Consider the following 19860-nt stretch of genomic DNA (forward strand, 5'->3'; position numbering starts at 1 on the left):
CTGCATATCTTTTTTCTTTGATTTATTCACATCTTTTCCTCTTTAATATCTAAGAATGCTCCAACTTAGACTTCTTCATTAACTAGTTCTGAACCATTTCTGAAATTAGCTGTTCACTGTACTAGGCTAATCTCTGACTTGATCTGCTTGAAAGAGTAAGGTACCAAATACTTCTCTTTCTTTTGGTTTGCCTGTCAATCTGTATTGTTATTAACATTCTGTCAATTAAAAGCATATAAAAATTAAAGAAGAAAATAATCTAAAAAAAATCTTCCTTTAAAATGTAAATCAAAAATACTTCATAACTACAAAATGTAAATATCATGTTCAGTGTCTTTAAACTACATTTCCAAATCATTACTTACCTTACCATCTATACTTGTTTGTTGAATATTGTTGTCTATAAATCTGAAAGACAGTTACACTAGCTATAAAATAGCTACATCATACTGCCAGAACAAAGTACAACAAATTATGGCTTAAACAACAGACATTTATTGTCTTAGGGTTCTAGAGACTCAAAGTTGAAGACCAAGATGTTGGCAGGATTGGTTCAATCTGAGGGCCATGAGGGAAGCATTTGTTTCAGGCTTCTCTTCTTAACTTATAGATGGCCATCTTTCCCCTGTGTCTTCACATTATCTTTGTGTCTCTGTGTCCAAATTTCTCGATTCTGTGAGGATAGCAGTCATACTGGATTAGGTTCCACCTTAATGTCCATTTAACTTGATTATCTCTATAAATACCCTGTCTACAAATAAGGTCACGCTCTGATGTAATAGAGGTTAGGACTTCAAAACAGAAGTTTTGAGGGAACACAATTCAACCCTTAACAACACTATTTAATTATAGAACTTCTGGTGTACTCTTCTCTGGTGTTAAGAAGTTTGAAGCCAGCCTGATTTTCTCCCTGGTACATAATTTGCTTTTTCTTCTTGCATACCTGGAGAAGTGAGGTGTGTTCTTAGTTGTCTTTGTACATACTATTCCCATCTTCTTTCCCTAATTCTTCAAATTCAAGCATCAATTCCACTAGAAAACTTTTCCTGACTACCTCCCTGACTTTCTTAAGCTAAATCAAGTAGTTCTTTTCTTTTCTCCTATACGTTTCATAGGATTTATGGTAATTTTGGCTACTCAGCTATCCCCAATCAGTCTATAAATTAATTAAAGATAGAGAGTGTGTTTTTCATTTGTGTTCCTCTATTAGGTAGCAAAATTCCTGTACATTGTAACGCTGAATAAATACTTTGAATTAATAAATGAAAGGCAATAATTTTTTTTCCTTTTTTGTTAACAGCCGTATTCTGATCATGGAGTTCAAGCAACATATCACCAGGTTTATGCTCCAAGTGCCATCGCTATGCCTACACCTGTGATGCAGCCTGAGCCAATTAAAGTAAGAAGTTTGTTTTGATTTTTTGGTGTTTTTTTCAGTCATTTCAAGTTTTTCAAATTTATTTTCTGAAAAGGAACAACTTTGGATATTTAGATCACATTTGTGATCAGAAGAACAGAATTAATGAACTTTTTCATGTGAAGAATGTACAATTCTAAATTATAATTTTTATTTATTAGTTTTGAACAAGTTATAAACCATACATGGTCAAAAATGTTTTATTTACTGTAGTAAAATACATATAACTTAAAATTTGCCATTTTAAGTGTACACCTAAGTGTTAATTAATTACATCCACAATGCCGTGCAACCATTACCACTATCTATTTCCACACTTTTTCATTACCCCAAATAGAAAATCTGTACCCGTGAAGCAATAACTTCCAATTATTCTCTCCCTACAAATCCCTGGTAACCTCTAATCTACTTTTTGTCTCACTGAATTTGCCTAGATATTTCATATACTCAGATTTTGGTTATGTGTGTTAATGGAATGTGGCATTTATATGGGGAGATAAAAACAGTTAACAACCTATTCAGCTAGTTTGGGAACTGCTCATGCATCCTAAATCAGATGCATGCCAAAGAGTGGGAATCTAGTTAGATGCATGGATATAGTCAATATATTTCAACTAAGTTCTTCTTATTCCCTTATGACCTTCAATAAAAGTTTCTTATTGAAACTCTTCATCATTACTTGGGGAATTGGGACTACATCTCTAAGTGAAGAATCACAGATTGATTAACTATTGTGATGGTAACATGAATCTTGCTTGCAGTGTACTTTGGTAAGGAATGTAGGCATATTCTATGACAAAATGATGGAGATTAGCTATTTCACAGTCATATTTATGCTTCTGAGCCATCCCATGTGTTAGAACTTGGTACCAAGACAGTCTACTTTAAGGAGCCTCCCCACTCTCTCATATCCCCTCATCCCATTACCACTCACTGCATCCCTTCACTGCTATTACTACTGTACTGTACACATGAAATAAAACCATAATGGTGACCTAGTGTCAAAGCCTAGAGTGTTCCTAAACTTTATTTATAGAGTTATTATACTATCAAAATTTTCTAAAACAGATTTCTTCTGGTGTTAACATTTTCTCCTAATATACTTCTCTAGGAATAGCTGAAAGAGCTTTGCCATATTAAGCAAGTACTAATTACTTTCAGTTACTGATTATATACACTATATATATAAACACACAGGATTGAAGTTTTATTGCTTGAGTGGTACTAGAAGAAATTTCCAAAGAATGTTAATGTTACACATTCTTTTTTTTTTTTTTAAGTTTGTTTATTTACTTAGAGAGAGAGCGCTAGCTGGGCAGGGGCAGAGAGAGGGGGAGAGAGAGAGAGAATAGAATACCAAGCAGGCTCCACACTGCCAGTGCAGAGCCTGATGTGGGGCTCTAACTCACACACCATGAGATCATGACCTGAGCCAGAATCTAGAGTCAGACACTTAACCAACTGAGCTACACAGGCACCCCTAATGTTACACATGCTAATTTAAAGTTTAATTCCTCTAGTTTAAGAGTAAACACTTTTCTACATTTTCTTAAATCTATGAATAGGAAATGAAAGAAGTTATACAGAGAAACTACTATCTTACTCCTTAGTCACATAAAAAGTACATTTATGTTGCATATAAATCATAACAGAGTCATGAAAAGGTAGGTATCTTCTCTTTTTTCATATATAAGCCTAAAACTGGAATCAGTAACCTGTCTCTTCATGTCTAAAGAAATGCTGCTAGAAGGAACTTTCCCCATTCTATCCTGATGCAGATCTTTGCTTTACTATGCCACAGGCCAAAGGGGAAGAAAACTACTGACTTGTTTCAATTTAATCTGTCTCATTAAGGGTTATAATAATTCTGGTTATCACATGGGATGCATCCTAGAGAATGTTTTAGTCCTATTCAAATTAAGATTTAAGGATTAGAGAAGAATTGAAGAGCTATGAACTATGCTTAACTAGCTTACTCCAAAACCCATCATGTCTCACACAACCTAGTATCAGATTTCATTGAATCTGCAACATCATGGATTATAAGACACACCATTATTCATCACCATGAAGGAAAAAAACATTGCCATCAATTGTAAACGTATCCTTACTCAGAGGTTTTGAAGTATGAAATGCTTTAAGGAATGCAATGTCTCAGTATCAGTGGAATTTAACCTTTTATACTTAGAGATACAAAGTTGAGAGGGATGGGGAAGAAAACCCAAAAATCCTCTTTTGTTAGAGATGAGGAAAAAAAGAAAGTTTAATTTAATAAACTTTAAAAGTCAAAACTGAAACACAGGGCTATTGTATACAGTTTTATATTTCTGGTTTTTATTTTTTAAGGTCTAATGTTCTGTGTATTTTATACCCAATAATTTTCTTTAGGTGATTTGATGGCCCTCAATAGAAAATGCTACCCCACCTAGGGACAGAAACTCTAAAAACACTCCCATAGTTTTCTAAAACTATACAATCCTATAGAAATGCTTTAATATTCAAGTTTTACTGTATGGAAAATTATCTCCTGTTGTTTATAGTACATTTGTATTATAACATAGAAGTCTTAATACACAACTGTTATATCATTAGTTGATGATCTTTTCCTAAAACATATTAAGTACACTAATATTAAAATATTGACATTTGAAACATTAGCCTTCATTCTTATTATGCAAATTTTCTCTGGTGTACCAAATACCTTGATGAGTTAAAAGAAAAAGGTAGAAATATTCCTTAGAATAATGTGAGCTCGGGGTGCCTGGGTGGCTCAGTCGGTTGAGCTTCCGGCTTCGGCTCGGGTCATGATCTCACAGTTTGTGGGTTCGAGCCCTGCATCAGGCTCTGTGCTGATGGCTCAGAGCCTGGAGTCTGCTTCAGATTCTCTGTCTCCCTCTCTCTCTGCACCTCCCCCACTCATGCTCTGTCTCTCTCCTTCAAAAATAAATAAAAACATTACCAAAAAATTTTTTTAAAAAAGAATAATTTGAGCTCTAATGATTATAATTTTAAGGGTGTTAACTGGATATATTCCAAAGTAGCAATTTCAGATGTCAAAACTATCTTGAAGCATCAAATCTAATCAATAAAATAGAGACCTTATTCAGGGCTCAGAGCACAGGTCTAACTGCTGTAAAAGACTGTTTGCTAGAAATCACTCATTGACTGTAAGGCACACGCTACTACCAATATAGAAATACCAATATAGAAACTACTAGATGAATAAGGTATTAATTAGGGTATCATTTTTTAATTCAGCAGAGCCACATATAATACATAACTGAGTTTGGAAGTCAATAAAGCAAATCACAGAATGTCAAAATTAGCCCATTGAGCTAGACTACAGGAAAAAACAAAAGGAAAATCTTTGTGTATCTGGGCATTTGAACTATTATGCTTTTAAGATCAGTATCAAATCCCAGGGTAAGAAATGTATAAGTGGAAAATTATGAAGTGTTTATGTTTTACAGTGTTTTTCCATTTTTGCATTAATATGTGTCCAATAAATTTGTTATGAGGATTAATTGAAATACTAGAAACTGGGGAAATTATAGTTTTAAGTTCACCTTTAAATTAAATGTTAATTTTATTTAATTCCAATGTATAATAGCTATTCATGAAAATATTTAATGTTAATAATATTTAACTATTTGCCAGCCTATGAGGAATTTCTTCTTCTTTTTTTTTTAATGGTTATTTATTTTTCTTGTGCCAGTACCATACTGTCTTAATGAGTACAGCTTTGTAGTATAGCTTGAAGTCTGGGATTGTGATGCCTCCTGCTTTGATTTTCTTTTTCAAGATTGCTTTGGCTAGTCGGGGTCTTTTCTGTTTCCATACAAATTTTAGGATTATTTGTTCTAGCTCTGTGAAGAATGCTGGTGTTAGTTTGATAGGGATTGCATTGAATATGTAGATTGCTTTGGGTAGTACCGACATTTTAACAATATTTGTTCTTCCTATCCAGGAGCATGGAATCTTTTTCCATTTTTTTTGGGTCTTCTTCAATTTCTCTCATAAGCTTTCTGTAGTTTTCAGTATATAGATTTTTCACCTCTTTGGTTAGATTTATTCCTAGGTATTTTATAGTTTTTGGTGCAACTGTAAATGGGATCAATTCCTTGATTTCTCTTTCTGTCGCTTCATTGTTGGTGTATAGGAATGCAACCGATGTCTGTGTGTTGATTTTATTTTATTTTATTTATTTATTTTAACGTTTATTTATTTTTGGGACAGAGAGAGACAGAGCATGAATGGGGGAAGGGCAGAGAGAGAGGGAGACACAGAATCGGAAGCAGGCTCCAGGCTCTGAGCCATCAGCCCAGAGCCCGACGCGGGGCTCAAACTCACAAACCGCGAGATCGTGACCTGAGCTGAAGTCGGACACTTAACCGACTGAGCCACCCAGGCGCCCCAGTGTGTGTTGATTTTATATCCTGCAACTTTGCTGAATTCATGAATCAATTCTACAGTTTTTTGGTGGGATCTTTTGGGTTTTCCATATAGAGTATCATGTCATCTATGAAGAGTGAAAGTTTGACCTCCTCCTGGCTGATTTGGAGTTGTCTGATTGCAGAGGCTAAGACTTCCAATACTATGCTGAATAACAGTGGTGACAGTGGACATCCCTGTCGCGTTCCTAACCTTAGGGGGAAAGCTCTCAGTTTTTCCCCATTGAGGATGATATTAGCATTGAGTCATTCATATATGGCTTTTATGATCTCGAGGTATGCTCCTTCTATCCCTACTTTCTTGAGGGTTTTTAACAAGAAAGGATGATGTATTTTGTCAAATGCTTTCTCTGCATCTATTGAGAGGATCATGTGGTTCTTGTCCTTTTATTGATGTGATGAATCACGTTAATTGTTTTGCGGATATGGAACCAGCCCTGCATCCCAGGTATATATCCCACTTGGTCGTGGTGAATAATTTTTTTAATGTATTGTTGCATCTAGTTGGCTAATATCTTGTTGAGGATATTTGCATCCATTTTCATCAGGGAAATTGGTCTATAGTTCTCCTTTTTAGTGGGGTCTCTGTCTGGTTTTGGAATCAAGGTCATGCTGGCTTCATAGAAAGAATTTGGAAGTTTTCCTTCCATTTCTATTTTTTGGAATAGCTTCAAGAGAATAGGTGTTAACTCTTCCTTAAATGTTTGGTAGAATTCCCCTGGAAAGCCATCTGACCCTGGACTCTTGTTTTTTGGCAGATTTTTTATTACTAATTCGATTTCCTTACTGGTTATGGGTCTGTTCAAATTTTCTATTTCTTCTTGTTTCAGTTTTGGTAGTGTATATGTTTCTAGGAATTTGTCCATTTCTTCCAGATTGCCCATTTTATTGGCATATAATTGCTCATAATATTCTCTTATTATTGTTTTTATTTATGCTGTGTTGGTTGTGATCTCTCCTCTTTCATTCTTGATTTTATTATTTGGGTCCTTTCCTTTTTCTTTTTAATCAAACTGGCTAGTGGTTTATCAATTTTGTTAATTCTTTCAAAGAACCAGCTTCTGGTTTCATTGATCTGTTCTACTGGTTTTTTTGGTTTCGATAGCATTAATTTCTGCTCTAATCTTTGTTATTTCCTGTATTCTGCTGGTTTTGGGTTTTATTTTCTGTTCTTTTTCCAGCTCTTTAAGGCATAAGGTTAGGTTGTGTATCTGAGATCTTTATTCCTTCTTTAGGAAGGCCTGGATTGCTATATACTTTCCTCTTATGACTGCCTTTGCTGCATCCCAAAGGTTTTGGGTTGTGGTGTTATCATTTTCATTGACTTCCATATACTTTTTCATTTCCTCTTTAACTGCTTGGCTAGCCCATTCATTCTTTAGTAGGATATTCTTCAGTCTCCAAGTATTTGTTACCTTTCCAAATTTTTTCCTGTGGTTGATTTCGAGTTTCATAGTGTTGTGGTCTGAAAATATGCACGGTATGATCTCAATCTTTTTGTACTTACTTAGGGCTGATTTGTGTCCCAGTATATGGTCTATTCTGGAGAACGTTCCATATGCACTGGAGAATGTATATTCTGCTGCTTTAGGATGAAATGTTCTGAATATATCTGTTAAGTCCATCTGGTCCAGTGTGTCATTCAAAGCCATTGTTTCCTTGTTGATTTTTTGATTAGATGATCTGTCCATTGCTGTGAGTGGGGTGTTGAAGTCTCCTACTATTATGGTATTACTATCGATGAGTTTCTTTATGTTTGTGATTAATTGATTTATATATTTGGGTGCTCTCACATTTGGTGCATAAATATTTACAATTGGTAGGTATTCTTGGTGGATAGACCCCTTGATTATGATATAATGCCCTTCTGCATCTCTTGATACAGTCTTTATTTTAAAGTCTAGATTGTCTGATATAAGTATGGCTACTTCGGCTTTCTTTTGTTGACCGTTAGCATGATAGATGGTTCTCCATCCCCTTATTTTCAATCTGAAGGTGTCTTTAGGTCTAAAGTGGGTCTTTTGTAAACAGCATATCAATGGATCTTGTTTTCTTATCCATTCTGTTACCCTATGTCTTTTGATTGGAGCATTGAGTCCATTGACGTTTAGAGTGACTACTGAAAGGTATGAATTTATTGCCATTTTGATGCTTGTAGAGTTGGGGTTTCTGGTGGTGTTCTCTGGTCCTTTCTAATCTTTGTTGCTTTTGGTATTTATACACACACACACACACACACACATATATATATCTATATATATACACACACACACACACATATACACACACACACATGTGTGTGTGTATATGTGTGTGTGTGTGTGTAAAATGTATATGTATATGTTATATATATGTAAAATATATATATGTTTTCATCTTCTCTCCCCTCAGAGAGTCCCCCTTAAAATTCTTGCAGGGCTGGTTCAGTGGTCACAAACTCCTTTAATTTTTGTTTGTCTGGGAAACTTTTTATCTCTCCTTCTATTTTGAATGACAGCCTTGCTGGATAAAGAATTCTTGGCTGCATATTTTTCTGATTCAGCACACTGAATATATCCTGCCACTCCTTTCTGGCCTGCCAAGTTTCTGTGGATAGGTCTGCTGCAAACCTGATCTGTTTTCCCTTGTAAGTTAGGGATTTTTTTTTTCCCTTGCTGCTTTCATGATTCTCTCCTTGCCTGAGTATTTTGTGAATTTGACTATGATATGCCTTGTTGATGGTCGGTTTTTGTTGAATCTAATGGGGTTCCTCTGTGCTTCCTGGATTTTGATGTCTGTGTCTTTCCCCAAGTTAGGAAAGTTTTCCACTATGATTTGCTCACATAACCCTTCTACCCCTATTTCTCTCTCTTTCTTTTCTGGGACCCCTATGATTCTGATGTTGTTCCTTTTTAATGAGTCACTGATTTCTCTAATTTTTAAATCATGCTCTTTTGCCTTAATCTCCCTCTTTTTTTCTGCTTCATTATTCTCTATAAGTTTGTCCTCTATATCGCTGAGTCTCTGTTCTGCTTCATCCATCCTTGCCGCCGCTGCATCCATCATGATTGCAGCTCAGTTATAGCATTTTTAATTTCATTCTGGCTATTTTTTACTTCTTTTATCTCTGCAGAAGACTCCAGCTAGTATTCTTATTATCGTGATTCTAAATTCTGGTTCAGACATCTTGCTTATATCTGTGTTGGTTAAATTCCTGGCTGTCATTTCTTCATGCTCTTTCTTTTGGGGTGAATTCCTTCATTTTGTCATTTTGAAGGGAGAATGGTTCTTTATTTTTGAGAGAAAGAGAGCATGTGCAAGCAGGGGAGGGGCAGAGAAAGAGGGAGAGAGAAAATCCCAAGCAGGCTCCACACTGTCAGTGTAGAGCCCAACACAGGGCTTGATCTCACAAACTGTGAGATCATGACCTGAGCCGAAATCAAGAGTTGGATGCTTAACAGGCTGAGCCACCAGGTACCCCTGAGGAATTTCTTCTAATTAAAGCACCAATTGGACTTGAATGAAAAACGCAGCTATTTATGTATTATATGTTACCTTTTAGAAAGACACAGTGATTCCAAAGTAAATTAGAAAAGGACTTGACCTGTTACCACTGTCTGTTTCTAGCTCAGAGACCCATAACGTACACTTAAACTAAAAATTAGCAACTTACCTTTACTTTACAGAATCATTCCATTACTATCTTCTTCCTAAACATTTCGTCATTTCGGTATCATTAACACTTCTCATAAAGCAATTTAGAGACTAAAATTTCCACATATTCAGCAAGTAGAGGATGACAACTGTAAAGCACTGCATTGTAGAGGGCAGGAACAGGAAAAGTCTGTGCTTTGCAGCTATGAACATACAGAAGGGTATAAATTTTTATGTACTGTACAAAGTCAAACTATACATAGTCTCAGATTCTGCAGAATAAATTATTTTACCCAACAGAGAACTAGGCACCAGAAGCAAAAAAGATTACCAATCTAGAGGCACTAGAAATTGCATAGGTTGTATGTGTACCAAGCCTCTTTCTTGCTACAAACCTAAGAGATGGGACAGAGGACGGTAAGAGAAACAAGAACTCATGAAATGGATCTTTTAGAATTTTCATGGATAGATCTACATTCAAGTATAAGTTAAACAGAAAAGTATACATTATATGGGTCCCATGAAAATATTTTTGTATATGGCACTACATTGAAGGCAAGGATAAATAGCATATATATGTATATATGCATAAGAACATATATACAAGAGGAAATTAAATAAAGTTATAAAAACATATCCCATGTTCCTAGTAATTACAGACTGAAAAACAGGAGAGATGAAATGGTTGCTAGTCAGTGTAAGAAGACACCATATGAAACTATTGATATGATGGAAAAAATCAAATTTGTCTCGGCTGTAAAGGACCAGTAATTACTACATAAAAATAATTCCTTGATGTAGAAAGAATTTTTTGAAATACTCCCAGAATACAGAGGAAAGTAACATGAAGGATAAAATGATGAAAAATAAAATGCTAGAATAGAGAGAACAGACACAAGTCCAGCCAAAAAAGGAGTAACTCTCAAAAGGAATACAGAAAAAGACAAAAAAGAATGAACACACATTTTAATAGTAAAACAAAAATAAAAATACCCTTGATTTGTTTGAATTTAAAAGTCAAAAAGGATTCACCATCCTTCAAGCCTAATTAATGAGAGATAATCCATGTATAAATATGCTGAGAAATATCCATTTCTCTCCTTCAAACATCCTGGTCCTTTTGAATTTTTTTTAACCATTTATTTTTAAATAATTTTAGAGTTAAAGAAAAGTTGCAAAAAATAAGAGTTTATGTATCCCTTCACCCAGCTTATCCTAATTTAACAACTTATGTAATCATAGAACAATTAGGAAAAACAAAAATTAGCAATAGTACAATATTATAAACTACAAGCACTATTTAAACTTCACCAGTTTTCCACAAATGTTCTTTTTCTGCTCCAGGATCTAACCCAAGAATCCCACATTACATTAATTTGTCATCTCTCCTACTCTCCTCCAATCTGTGAAATTTACAGTCTTTCCCTGTCTTTCATGACCTTGATACTTTTAAAGAGTACTGGTCAGTTATTTTGTTGATAATCCGTCAATATGAGTTTGTCTGGTAATTTCTCTTGATTAAATAGAAGTTATGCAGGGGTGCCTAGCTGGCTCAGTTGGTATAGCACGTGACTCTTGATCTCATGGTTATAAATTTGAGCCTCACGTTGGATGTAGAAATTACTTTAAAAAAAATAAAACCTAAAAAAAAAAAATAGAAGTTATGCATTTGGGGAAAAAATATCACAGAAGTGATGTGCCCTTCTCAGTGTATCATTTCAAGGGATACAAGATGCCAGTATATCTGATTACTGGTACTATTAACCTTGATCACTTTAAGCATGAGAAGTAAATTACCTAAATAAGCAGATCCAGGAGTCTAACAGAAGCATGCTTTCTAACAAGAGAAAAACTTAGCTGGCCCTATGAAATCCCTAACAGTAAAGCTCATTGATAAAACTATCCATGCATAAAGAACTTCCCATTAGGATTTTAGTGCTTCCTCCTTAAATATGGATATGCAGTCACGTTAGAAGAAAACCTTCAGAATGAGAGATCATAATAAACAGAAAGAAACATATAATGCAGAGAGCAGAAGAAAATATCAAACTATAATTAATATCCACTTAAAGATAAGAGAAAATAAGAAGTGTTCCATGCATAGAGATCCTAGCAAACACTTCATTTTTATCAAACATATTGCCCCTTTTAACTTTTTTTTAACTTTGTATTTTGAAGTAATTTCCGATTTACAGAAAAGTTATAGAAATAATAGAGTTTCTGTATATCCTTCACCCTCCTGTTCTTTGACTGGAGGGCATTGGTAGAGAAAATGAACGCTAATATGTCCTCTTAACCTAACTATATACCTTACTCAAATTTTATTAGTTTTTACACTAATGAGGTAGCTGAAATAAATCAAATGTGAAAGGGTTAAACATTACAATCAAAAGCTTTCAGAAAATAGAAAAAAGAGGTAAATGATAATAGAGAAAAAGATAAAATTAGGTTGATCCAAGAAGTCAAATATTAATTCCAGAAAAAGAAAATGGTTTGAAGGAAATTAGCAAAAAGTTAACACAAGAAAATTCCCTAGGAAGTTAAGGATAAGAATCTCTAGATTAAAAGGCCCTAGGGGCGCCTTGGTGGCTCAGTTGTTAAGCATCTGATTTTGGCTCAGGTACTGATACTATGGTTTGTGAGTTTGAGTACCACACCAGGTAAGCCCTGCATCAGGTTCATGAATTCAAGTCCCACATCGGGTAAGCCCTGCATCAGGTGAGCTCGAGCTCCACATCAGATGAACATGAGCCCCCATCGGGTAAAACATGAACTCTGCTTCAGGTGAGCCCGGCTTTCTCTCTCTTTCTCTCTCTCTCTCCCTCTCTCTTCTCTCCCTCTGCCCTTCCTGGGAGTGTCTCTCTCTCTCTCTCTCTCTCTCTATCTCTCTCTCTGCTCCTAGCTCACTTGTGCCCTAAATAAATAAATAAATAAATAAATAAAAGGGCCTACCAACTACTTGGCACAATTGCTGTAAAAGACTCACAGTTCAGGCACATTATTCTGAATTTTATTTTTTTTATTCTGAAATTTCAGAATGGCAGGGATTTAAAAAATAAGCCTAAGCAAGAAAATAGATCACAGACTAAGAATCAGCAACACTGAAAGCTAGAAAACAATGGAGCAAAGCTTTAAAAATATTTAATGAAAGTTTTAATCTAGGATTCTATAATAGACAAGTATAAATGAAAAAAATATATTTTCATACAGTAGAGTCTCAAACAATTTACCTCACGTGCATCCTTTCTTGGGGTGCTACTAAATGTGTATTTCACCAAAACAAGAGAATAAACTAGGAAAAGACATGGGATAAAAACAAAAAAGCAGAAAATGAAAATGAAACAAACATCTAATGCAAGGCAGAGGCTAAGGATGACAACAAAAAGAGGTCTTGGGATGATGGCTGTTTAGATGGTTTAAAGAGCAATCAGTCCAGAATTAGATTGTTCTCTGCAGGAAAAATAAGTTTTATTTGTGTAGAAACTTGTATTAAGAATCTTACAGAGCTGTTTAAAGATATGGAGAGACTTGGCTTTAGGTCTGAACGAAACTAAATGAATGGGGGAAATGAAGAAATTAGTGAAAACCCAAAAGGTGTTCAAGAAAGAAAATGTAATTATAATGCACCACTTGGCTTATTAGTGAATAATATTTACTTAAGCATAATAATTAAAATAATTAACAAATTTGGGGCACCTGGGTGGCTCAGTCGGTTAAGCATCCAACTTCAGCTCAGGTCACGATCTCGCAGTACGTGAATTCAAGCCCCGCGTCGGGCTCTGGCCTGATGGCTCAGAGCCTGGAGCCTGTTTCAGATTCTGTGTCTCCCTCTCTATCTGCCCCTCCCCCGTTCATGCTCTGTCTCTGTCTCAAAAATAAATAAACGTTAAAAAAAAAATTAGAAAAAAAAATAATAATTAACAAATTTAAGCAAAACTTATGATTATAAAAAGGATGGGCAAGGCAATAAAAGAGATGTAATAAAAGATATAAAAGAGTTAAAATCCTTATCTACCATAAAGAAGTCGTTAAATAATGAATGAAATTGTTCAGTTAATATAGATAGAAATAGGGAAACAAATACTAGAAGAAACAACTTAAACAAATGAATGTGGCCATCTCTGAAAAAGTGAAGTGGGACAGGAGTGGAGTGGCAGGGGAGGGGGAATGTGTTGAAGCCATTTTTCCCTTTAACCACTATTCGATTTTTAAAACTAAGTATGTAATTACCTTATTATTTATTTATTTATTTATTTATTTAGAGAGCATGAGCGTGGAGGGGCAGAGAGAGGGAGAGAGAGAGAATCCCTAGCAGGCTCCACAATGTCAACACAGACCCTGATGCAGGGCTCAAACTCACAACCCATGAGATCATGACCTGAGCCAAAGTCAGACACTTAACTGACTGAGCCACCCAGGCACCCCTATAGTTACTTTAACAAAAATAAAAATTAATTTCAAAAGTGCTATGTACTCCAGATTGTTTCAAGCCAAGATATATCAGGCAAATGTGAACAATAGTAGGGAAAAAACCCAAGATGATACTAATAAGAAAGTAAATTTCAAAGTAAAAAGCATTAAACAAGACAGGGAAGATTAGTTTGTTGTGATAAAAAGTTAAATCTAAAATGAATAAGTAAGTCTAATAATGTAACATCAAAACTATAAAGTAGGGTTGCCTGCCTGGCTCAGTCAGAAGAGCATGAGACTCTTGATCTCAAGATCATAAATTCAAGCTCATCTTGGGTGTAGAGATTACTTAATAAAAATTTAAAAACTTAAAAAATATATACAAAGTAAAAACTGCTAGAAATACCAAGAGAAAGAAACACAGCTGTGATAGGAAACTTTAATATCATAATCATAACTCATGTTTGGATAAATAAGATCTAAAGACATATATAAATAATACATATTGAATTTTGTGCCTTGCAAAGAGAAAGCTATTTCTTTTCTAACATTTACAAAAGTTGGTAATGTTTTGGTCACAACATAAATCTCTATAAATTCAATAAAGTGGTCCTGGACAAATGTCACTGACTATAATGAATTATGTATAAGAAAGGAGAGCATTGTGCAGGGCAGAAGTATTGAGAGACTGACCCCTAATAGGCAGAGTTGCCTACTGAAATGGCAACAAAAGGTTGTTATAGCCTAGATGATGATGATGCCTAAGGGCTCTCTGTCCTGGGCAAGACAACGCCTACTCCTTCTCAAACCACAGCATGAGCTAAGACCACTCTCTACTCTTCCATTTTTTTTCCCACGCATGTAAATATTACCAAATATCTTAGCTGATGATGATCTCAGGAGAAAATTTTATGAAGGCAAAAACCACAAAACATCTGAGAACAACACAATAAGTAATATGTGACAGAAATAGCAATGAGATATAATTGACATATAACATTAGTTTCAGGTGTACAGTGTATGTATATACTATGAAATGGTCATCACAGTAAGTCTAGTTAACATCCACAAAACTTCACATACTTAACAAATTTTTTCCTTGTGGTAAGAAATTTCTTAAGATCTACTTTCTCAGCAGCTTTCAAATATGCAATACAGTATTATTAATTATAGTTACCTACATTATAGTCACAGTATAGTAATGCTGTACATTAGTGGTCCACTTAGAAATGTCTTCTATAGCTTTGCATTACCAAAGCAGTTATTTTTGCTTACTTTTCCATTACTCAGACTTAAGATAAGTTTCTATCAATTTGAGTTAGTTTTCTCCCACAACTAAATCAGATAAAATACACTGAAATCTCTTATACATTCACTTAGCCATTCTTTCTTGAGTACTTCAGACTTTAGTTATACCTTTCATGAAACAGTGTTGTTTAAAAGCATGTAATTGTTGCTGATCTTTAAAACTTCAGAATAAACACATTAGGGACAGATCTTAAAGTATTTGTAAACTGCTAACCACCTTATCTTCCTTCATTCTTTCTGCAATGAAATGTTCTTAACCTGAATTCTATTAGCTTTTCATTGCAAGATGGAAAAAGCCTCCTGTTTCATGTTGTAAACCTTTAAGGAAAAGACCTTTATGTCATTCTGAAAATTTTAACCAGGATTTATTTAAAACCCTCCTCTCTCAACTTTAAAAATTGGCTAAAACAATTTTTACTTGAAAAATATTTATAGGATATATTTTCTCTTTTATACTGTCAATTTGGTCTTTTTCATATATACCAATTTACATCATTTCCTTGTGCGTATACTACCTGCAGGTAACCTCAACTCCTTTATTTTCACTTTCTATCTGTTCTATCTGTTGGGGTTTTTTTTTCCTTTTTTGAATGCTCTTTAAGAAAGTTTCTTTAAAAAGAGTCAAAGTCAAATCAGTTTGTTTACCCTTCTAATCTTGACAAAGATTTAATTGAGATTGAAATAAAAACTATAGCTAAAATAAAACTTTAAATTATTATGGATAAAAACTATACATTACTGTTTCTGACTCGTATTTGTAGGTACTGTCAAATCTGGCAGAATCTAAATGAACTATGGGCCATTAGCTAATTAATAAATCACATAAATAAGTTGGCCCTTGCATAAACATGTCATATGGACTCTACCATATGACAAGTTTTAAGTAACAATTCATTCTCAGTAGTTCATTTCACCAAGCATTTATTGAACATTACACTTGAAAAATAATATTTGAAGTGCTGTATGTATAGTTAGTAAGACCACCCTTAAGATTACATTCAGCTGAGCCTATAGTCTTTTCCTAATCCTAATTTACTTGTAATGTAATGTTACATTAAAAAAAAATTTTCTTATGTGAATACTTGGTGGACTCAAAGATGTTTTTAAATGTATTAAAATTAGTAATGGGGAACAAGGCAAGAATGTCCATTTCATTTCTCCATTTCAACACTGTACTGGAAGTCCTAGCTAATGCAGAAAGACAAGAAAAGGAAACAAAAGTATACAGATTGGGAAGGCAGAAATAAAACTGCCTTTGTTTGCAGATGACATGATCGTCTATGTAGAAAATCCAAAAGAATTGACCAAGAAACTTCTGGAACTAATAAGCAATTATAGCAAGGCTGTAGGATACAGGGTTAATATGCAAAAGTCAATTGCTTTTCCGCTTACCAGCAATAAATTAAAAATGAAATACTTAGGTATAAATCTAACAAAATGTGTACAAGATCTAGATGAGAAAAAGTATAAAACTCTGATAAAAGAAATCAAAGAATTAAATAAATGGAGAAATAGTCCATGTGTATGGATAGGAAGACATCATATTGTCAAGATGTCAATTCTTCCCAACTTTATCTACAGGTTCAACACAATCCTAGTCAAAATCTCGGCAAGTTATTTCGTGGATATTGACAAACTGATTTTAAAGTTTATATGGAAAGGTAAAACACCCAGAATAACCATCACAGTGTTAAAAGGAAAGAACAAAGTTGGAGGACTGATACTATTCAACTTCTCTCACTTCTTAATACTCAATAAAATTAGTACACATGTTCTGCAAGTATTGTGTAAATGTTCATTGATGTCCTACATTCATTTACTCTAATTTGTTCTTTTTCTTTCCTGTTCATTTCTGATCTATATTTTCTCTCTTTTTACTTAACAGACAGTGTGGAGCATTCATTATTAAGACAACTGGGCAGCTCTAGTCCAGCTCAACTGATTTCTTGTCCAATGATCCTTGTGTGGCCAAGATCCAGCTTCAACGAACCGTCTAGAAGCTGCCCATTGTGACACTTAGGGTTAGTTAATACCTCGCCATACTTATTTATTCCATTATAAGCTGTCTAAATTCGATGAAATTTGCTTTTTCAGCTGTTCTACAAAACTATTTAGGTAGTTGTGGCATGTTGGTTTGTTTATGTGTTAATCTAACTGTAGTGACATTTTCTACATGTTTTATCCATTCCATAAATAATAACCACATTGGGAATAGTGAGGTGTCTTTCATTTTCTCTGCTTTGTGTTATTTCTTTTCCTCTCAATCTTTTAGGAGTAATGTTTAATAGTCATTACTATTTATTTTAGTATTTAGGATAAGAGTCCTCTCTAATGCTAATAGAATTTTTAATACTTTCATGCCTTGTGGTATAAGTACATTTGATCTTAATGATTCAGTTCTAATACTGGCTATTTTATCATTTAATATGTTTTTGACTGAGTTTTTATTTATTACTGCTATTCCTTATTTAATTTTGCTTCTGCCATGGTTTTCAAAATTTGAGTAATATTTATACTTTTTTTATAACATTTTCCAAATATTAGAAACACTTCAACATGATCAGTTTTCTTACCTTTTCATATGATTAATTTGACTATATTAAATTTTTACTCTAATTAATTTGTGATAATGCTGAAGCCTTTTATAATATAAGCCATTTGGTACCCAAATTTATATAATACGGTTCACCTAGTAGAATTGTTTTGATAAAAGAAGGGCTCACCTCTGACATCCCATAATACTGACTGATACCCCACTATATTTTGGTATCCTCTACTGCTTTAATATTTTGACTTTTTATTCTTATATGTTACCAATATATTCAATTATATGTTATTAATATTTTAAAAGACAGTTATTTTCATAAAAAGCAAAGCTATTTCTTACACCAAAGGAAAACTTTAAATTCTGATTCTAAAGCCAATCTTATTATAAAATTAGAAAATAGGTAGGGAGGAAAAGCCATTGTTCAAAAGTTACAGAACAAATTATTTTCATCACTGTAATTTCTGTAATAGTATAAAAAAATCCACTTTACATTCATTTTCAATTCTTTTACTTGACTTCCTAATTTTAGGTGAGAAGAGGAAAATCCATAAATATTGGCATTACCCTAATTTATCTCTCCTCTCTCCTTTTCTATGCCCAAATGTATTACATGTTCAACAGCATAAGCAGAAATAATAAGACTTAGATCCCAAAGATTTTCCTGATGAGTCAAATAGGGTGTTTCTTTTGAAACCATAATAAACAGTAGGACTATATGATTATATATTAGCCTACAAGTATCCCATGCACATTAATTATTCTGTTTTTAGAAATATAAATAGACTAATAAGTCCCACAATGAAATTTCAAAAGTTTTTGTTCTGTAAGTAAAAATGATTAACCACTGATGTTAGAGATATTTTAATAGCACTCTCCTTGATTTTCAAAATGTTTAACATGATGCTAAACAAATCCTGGACTGTTAATAAAAGTTAATGATGTATTATTGGATAAGGAATTTTGATAATAATTGATACCCAAGTGTGTTTCTTCCACAAAACTATAGAGATCTGCGTACACACATATACTACGTACACACACACACACACACACACACATATATAGATTATATACACATACACATTATATATACATACAATTCATATACACACTTTCTTAGAATTTAGCTTCATTTTGTGAAGCTAATTAAAACTGTGGAATTCACTGTCAACCAGAATATATGGAGGACATCATCAACTTTCTTTACGACCTAGTTTGATAGCCCAAACAGGTTATTTCTAAAACCAGATTGAGAGGATAAAAATTCTCCTTATATAACTAGGTAAAAGCCATTTTATTTTTCTCTTTTTTGTATTATATCATCTATAGATAAATTTGAAAAGTTTCTATTTAGTTCCTATTTTGAAAGGCCAATCTGAAGACATCTGAGGAAATTCACTGGGTTAGAGTGAAATGGATAATACAAATATTAGTATCATCACATGTACCAAAATCACAAATAACTTTGCAACCTGTTTTCCCCAAATCTCTAATATAATCAGAGATAGAAAGATGGTAGCATGTCAAAAAATAAAGGATCTTGGAAAATAAAGACTTTAATTTCTTTCCTGTCAGCCAATTTCACAAGAATGGCTTAGAAAAAGAGGTATGATTTAGTTTATAACAATACTTTATAAATTTCTGCCAATAATGACAGTACAATATTTTCAAACAAATTTATACATAAGTCCCAGATGTAGGAGTGTGTTTCATGGGTTTGTGGTGTATTTAAGAAAAATAATGAATTGGGGCCACATACACAAAAAAATCTTTGTATCTCTCTCAGAAGTAGTGCTTGGATAGTATTAAAATGTAGAATCAAAGGATTAGAAAAGACTTTACAGGGGCATTCAATCCAACTTTGATATCATGTTTCAACATGCCCTGTTGTTAAAATAGTAAATTGCTGGCCCCTAGACCTATACTTTGACTAAAATTTATTCTGAAATCTCTATAGACTTCAGTAGAAAGGAGCAAATTTTTCAAAAAAGATGGGCATAATAATCATAATTGGTGCTGTTTCTTTCAACTCTATTCAGTGTTTTCATTCCTAGTGCATAAATTCCTAAAAAAATATGCTACCAGCTTCTGTT

General features: G+C 33.8%; 1 protein-coding gene across 3 annotated transcripts in view; it reads left to right on the forward strand.

Annotated features, from left to right (window-relative positions):
- The window catches only part of BOLL (boule homolog, RNA binding protein), a 43561-nt gene extending 24242 nt beyond the window's left edge, over positions 1-19319 (forward strand). For 2 of the 3 annotated variants that reach the window (XM_049615208.1, XM_049615209.1), the window contains exons 10-11: positions 1301-1399; positions 16801-17059. In XM_049615208.1, the coding sequence (XP_049471165.1) occupies positions 1301-1399; positions 16801-16851 (150 nt within the window). In that variant the 3' untranslated portion in view covers positions 16852-17059. Of the gene's footprint in view, positions 1-1300; positions 1400-16800; positions 17060-17104 lie in introns of those variants that run through there. The other variant, XM_049615210.1, reaches the window with a different exon arrangement.
- The last annotated feature ends 541 nt before the right edge of the window (positions 19320-19860 follow it).

The sequence above is a fragment of the Panthera uncia genome (assembly GCF_023721935.1).
Source record: "Panthera uncia isolate 11264 chromosome C1 unlocalized genomic scaffold, Puncia_PCG_1.0 HiC_scaffold_3, whole genome shotgun sequence".
Classification (NCBI taxonomy): Eukaryota; Metazoa; Chordata; class Mammalia; order Carnivora; family Felidae; genus Panthera; species Panthera uncia.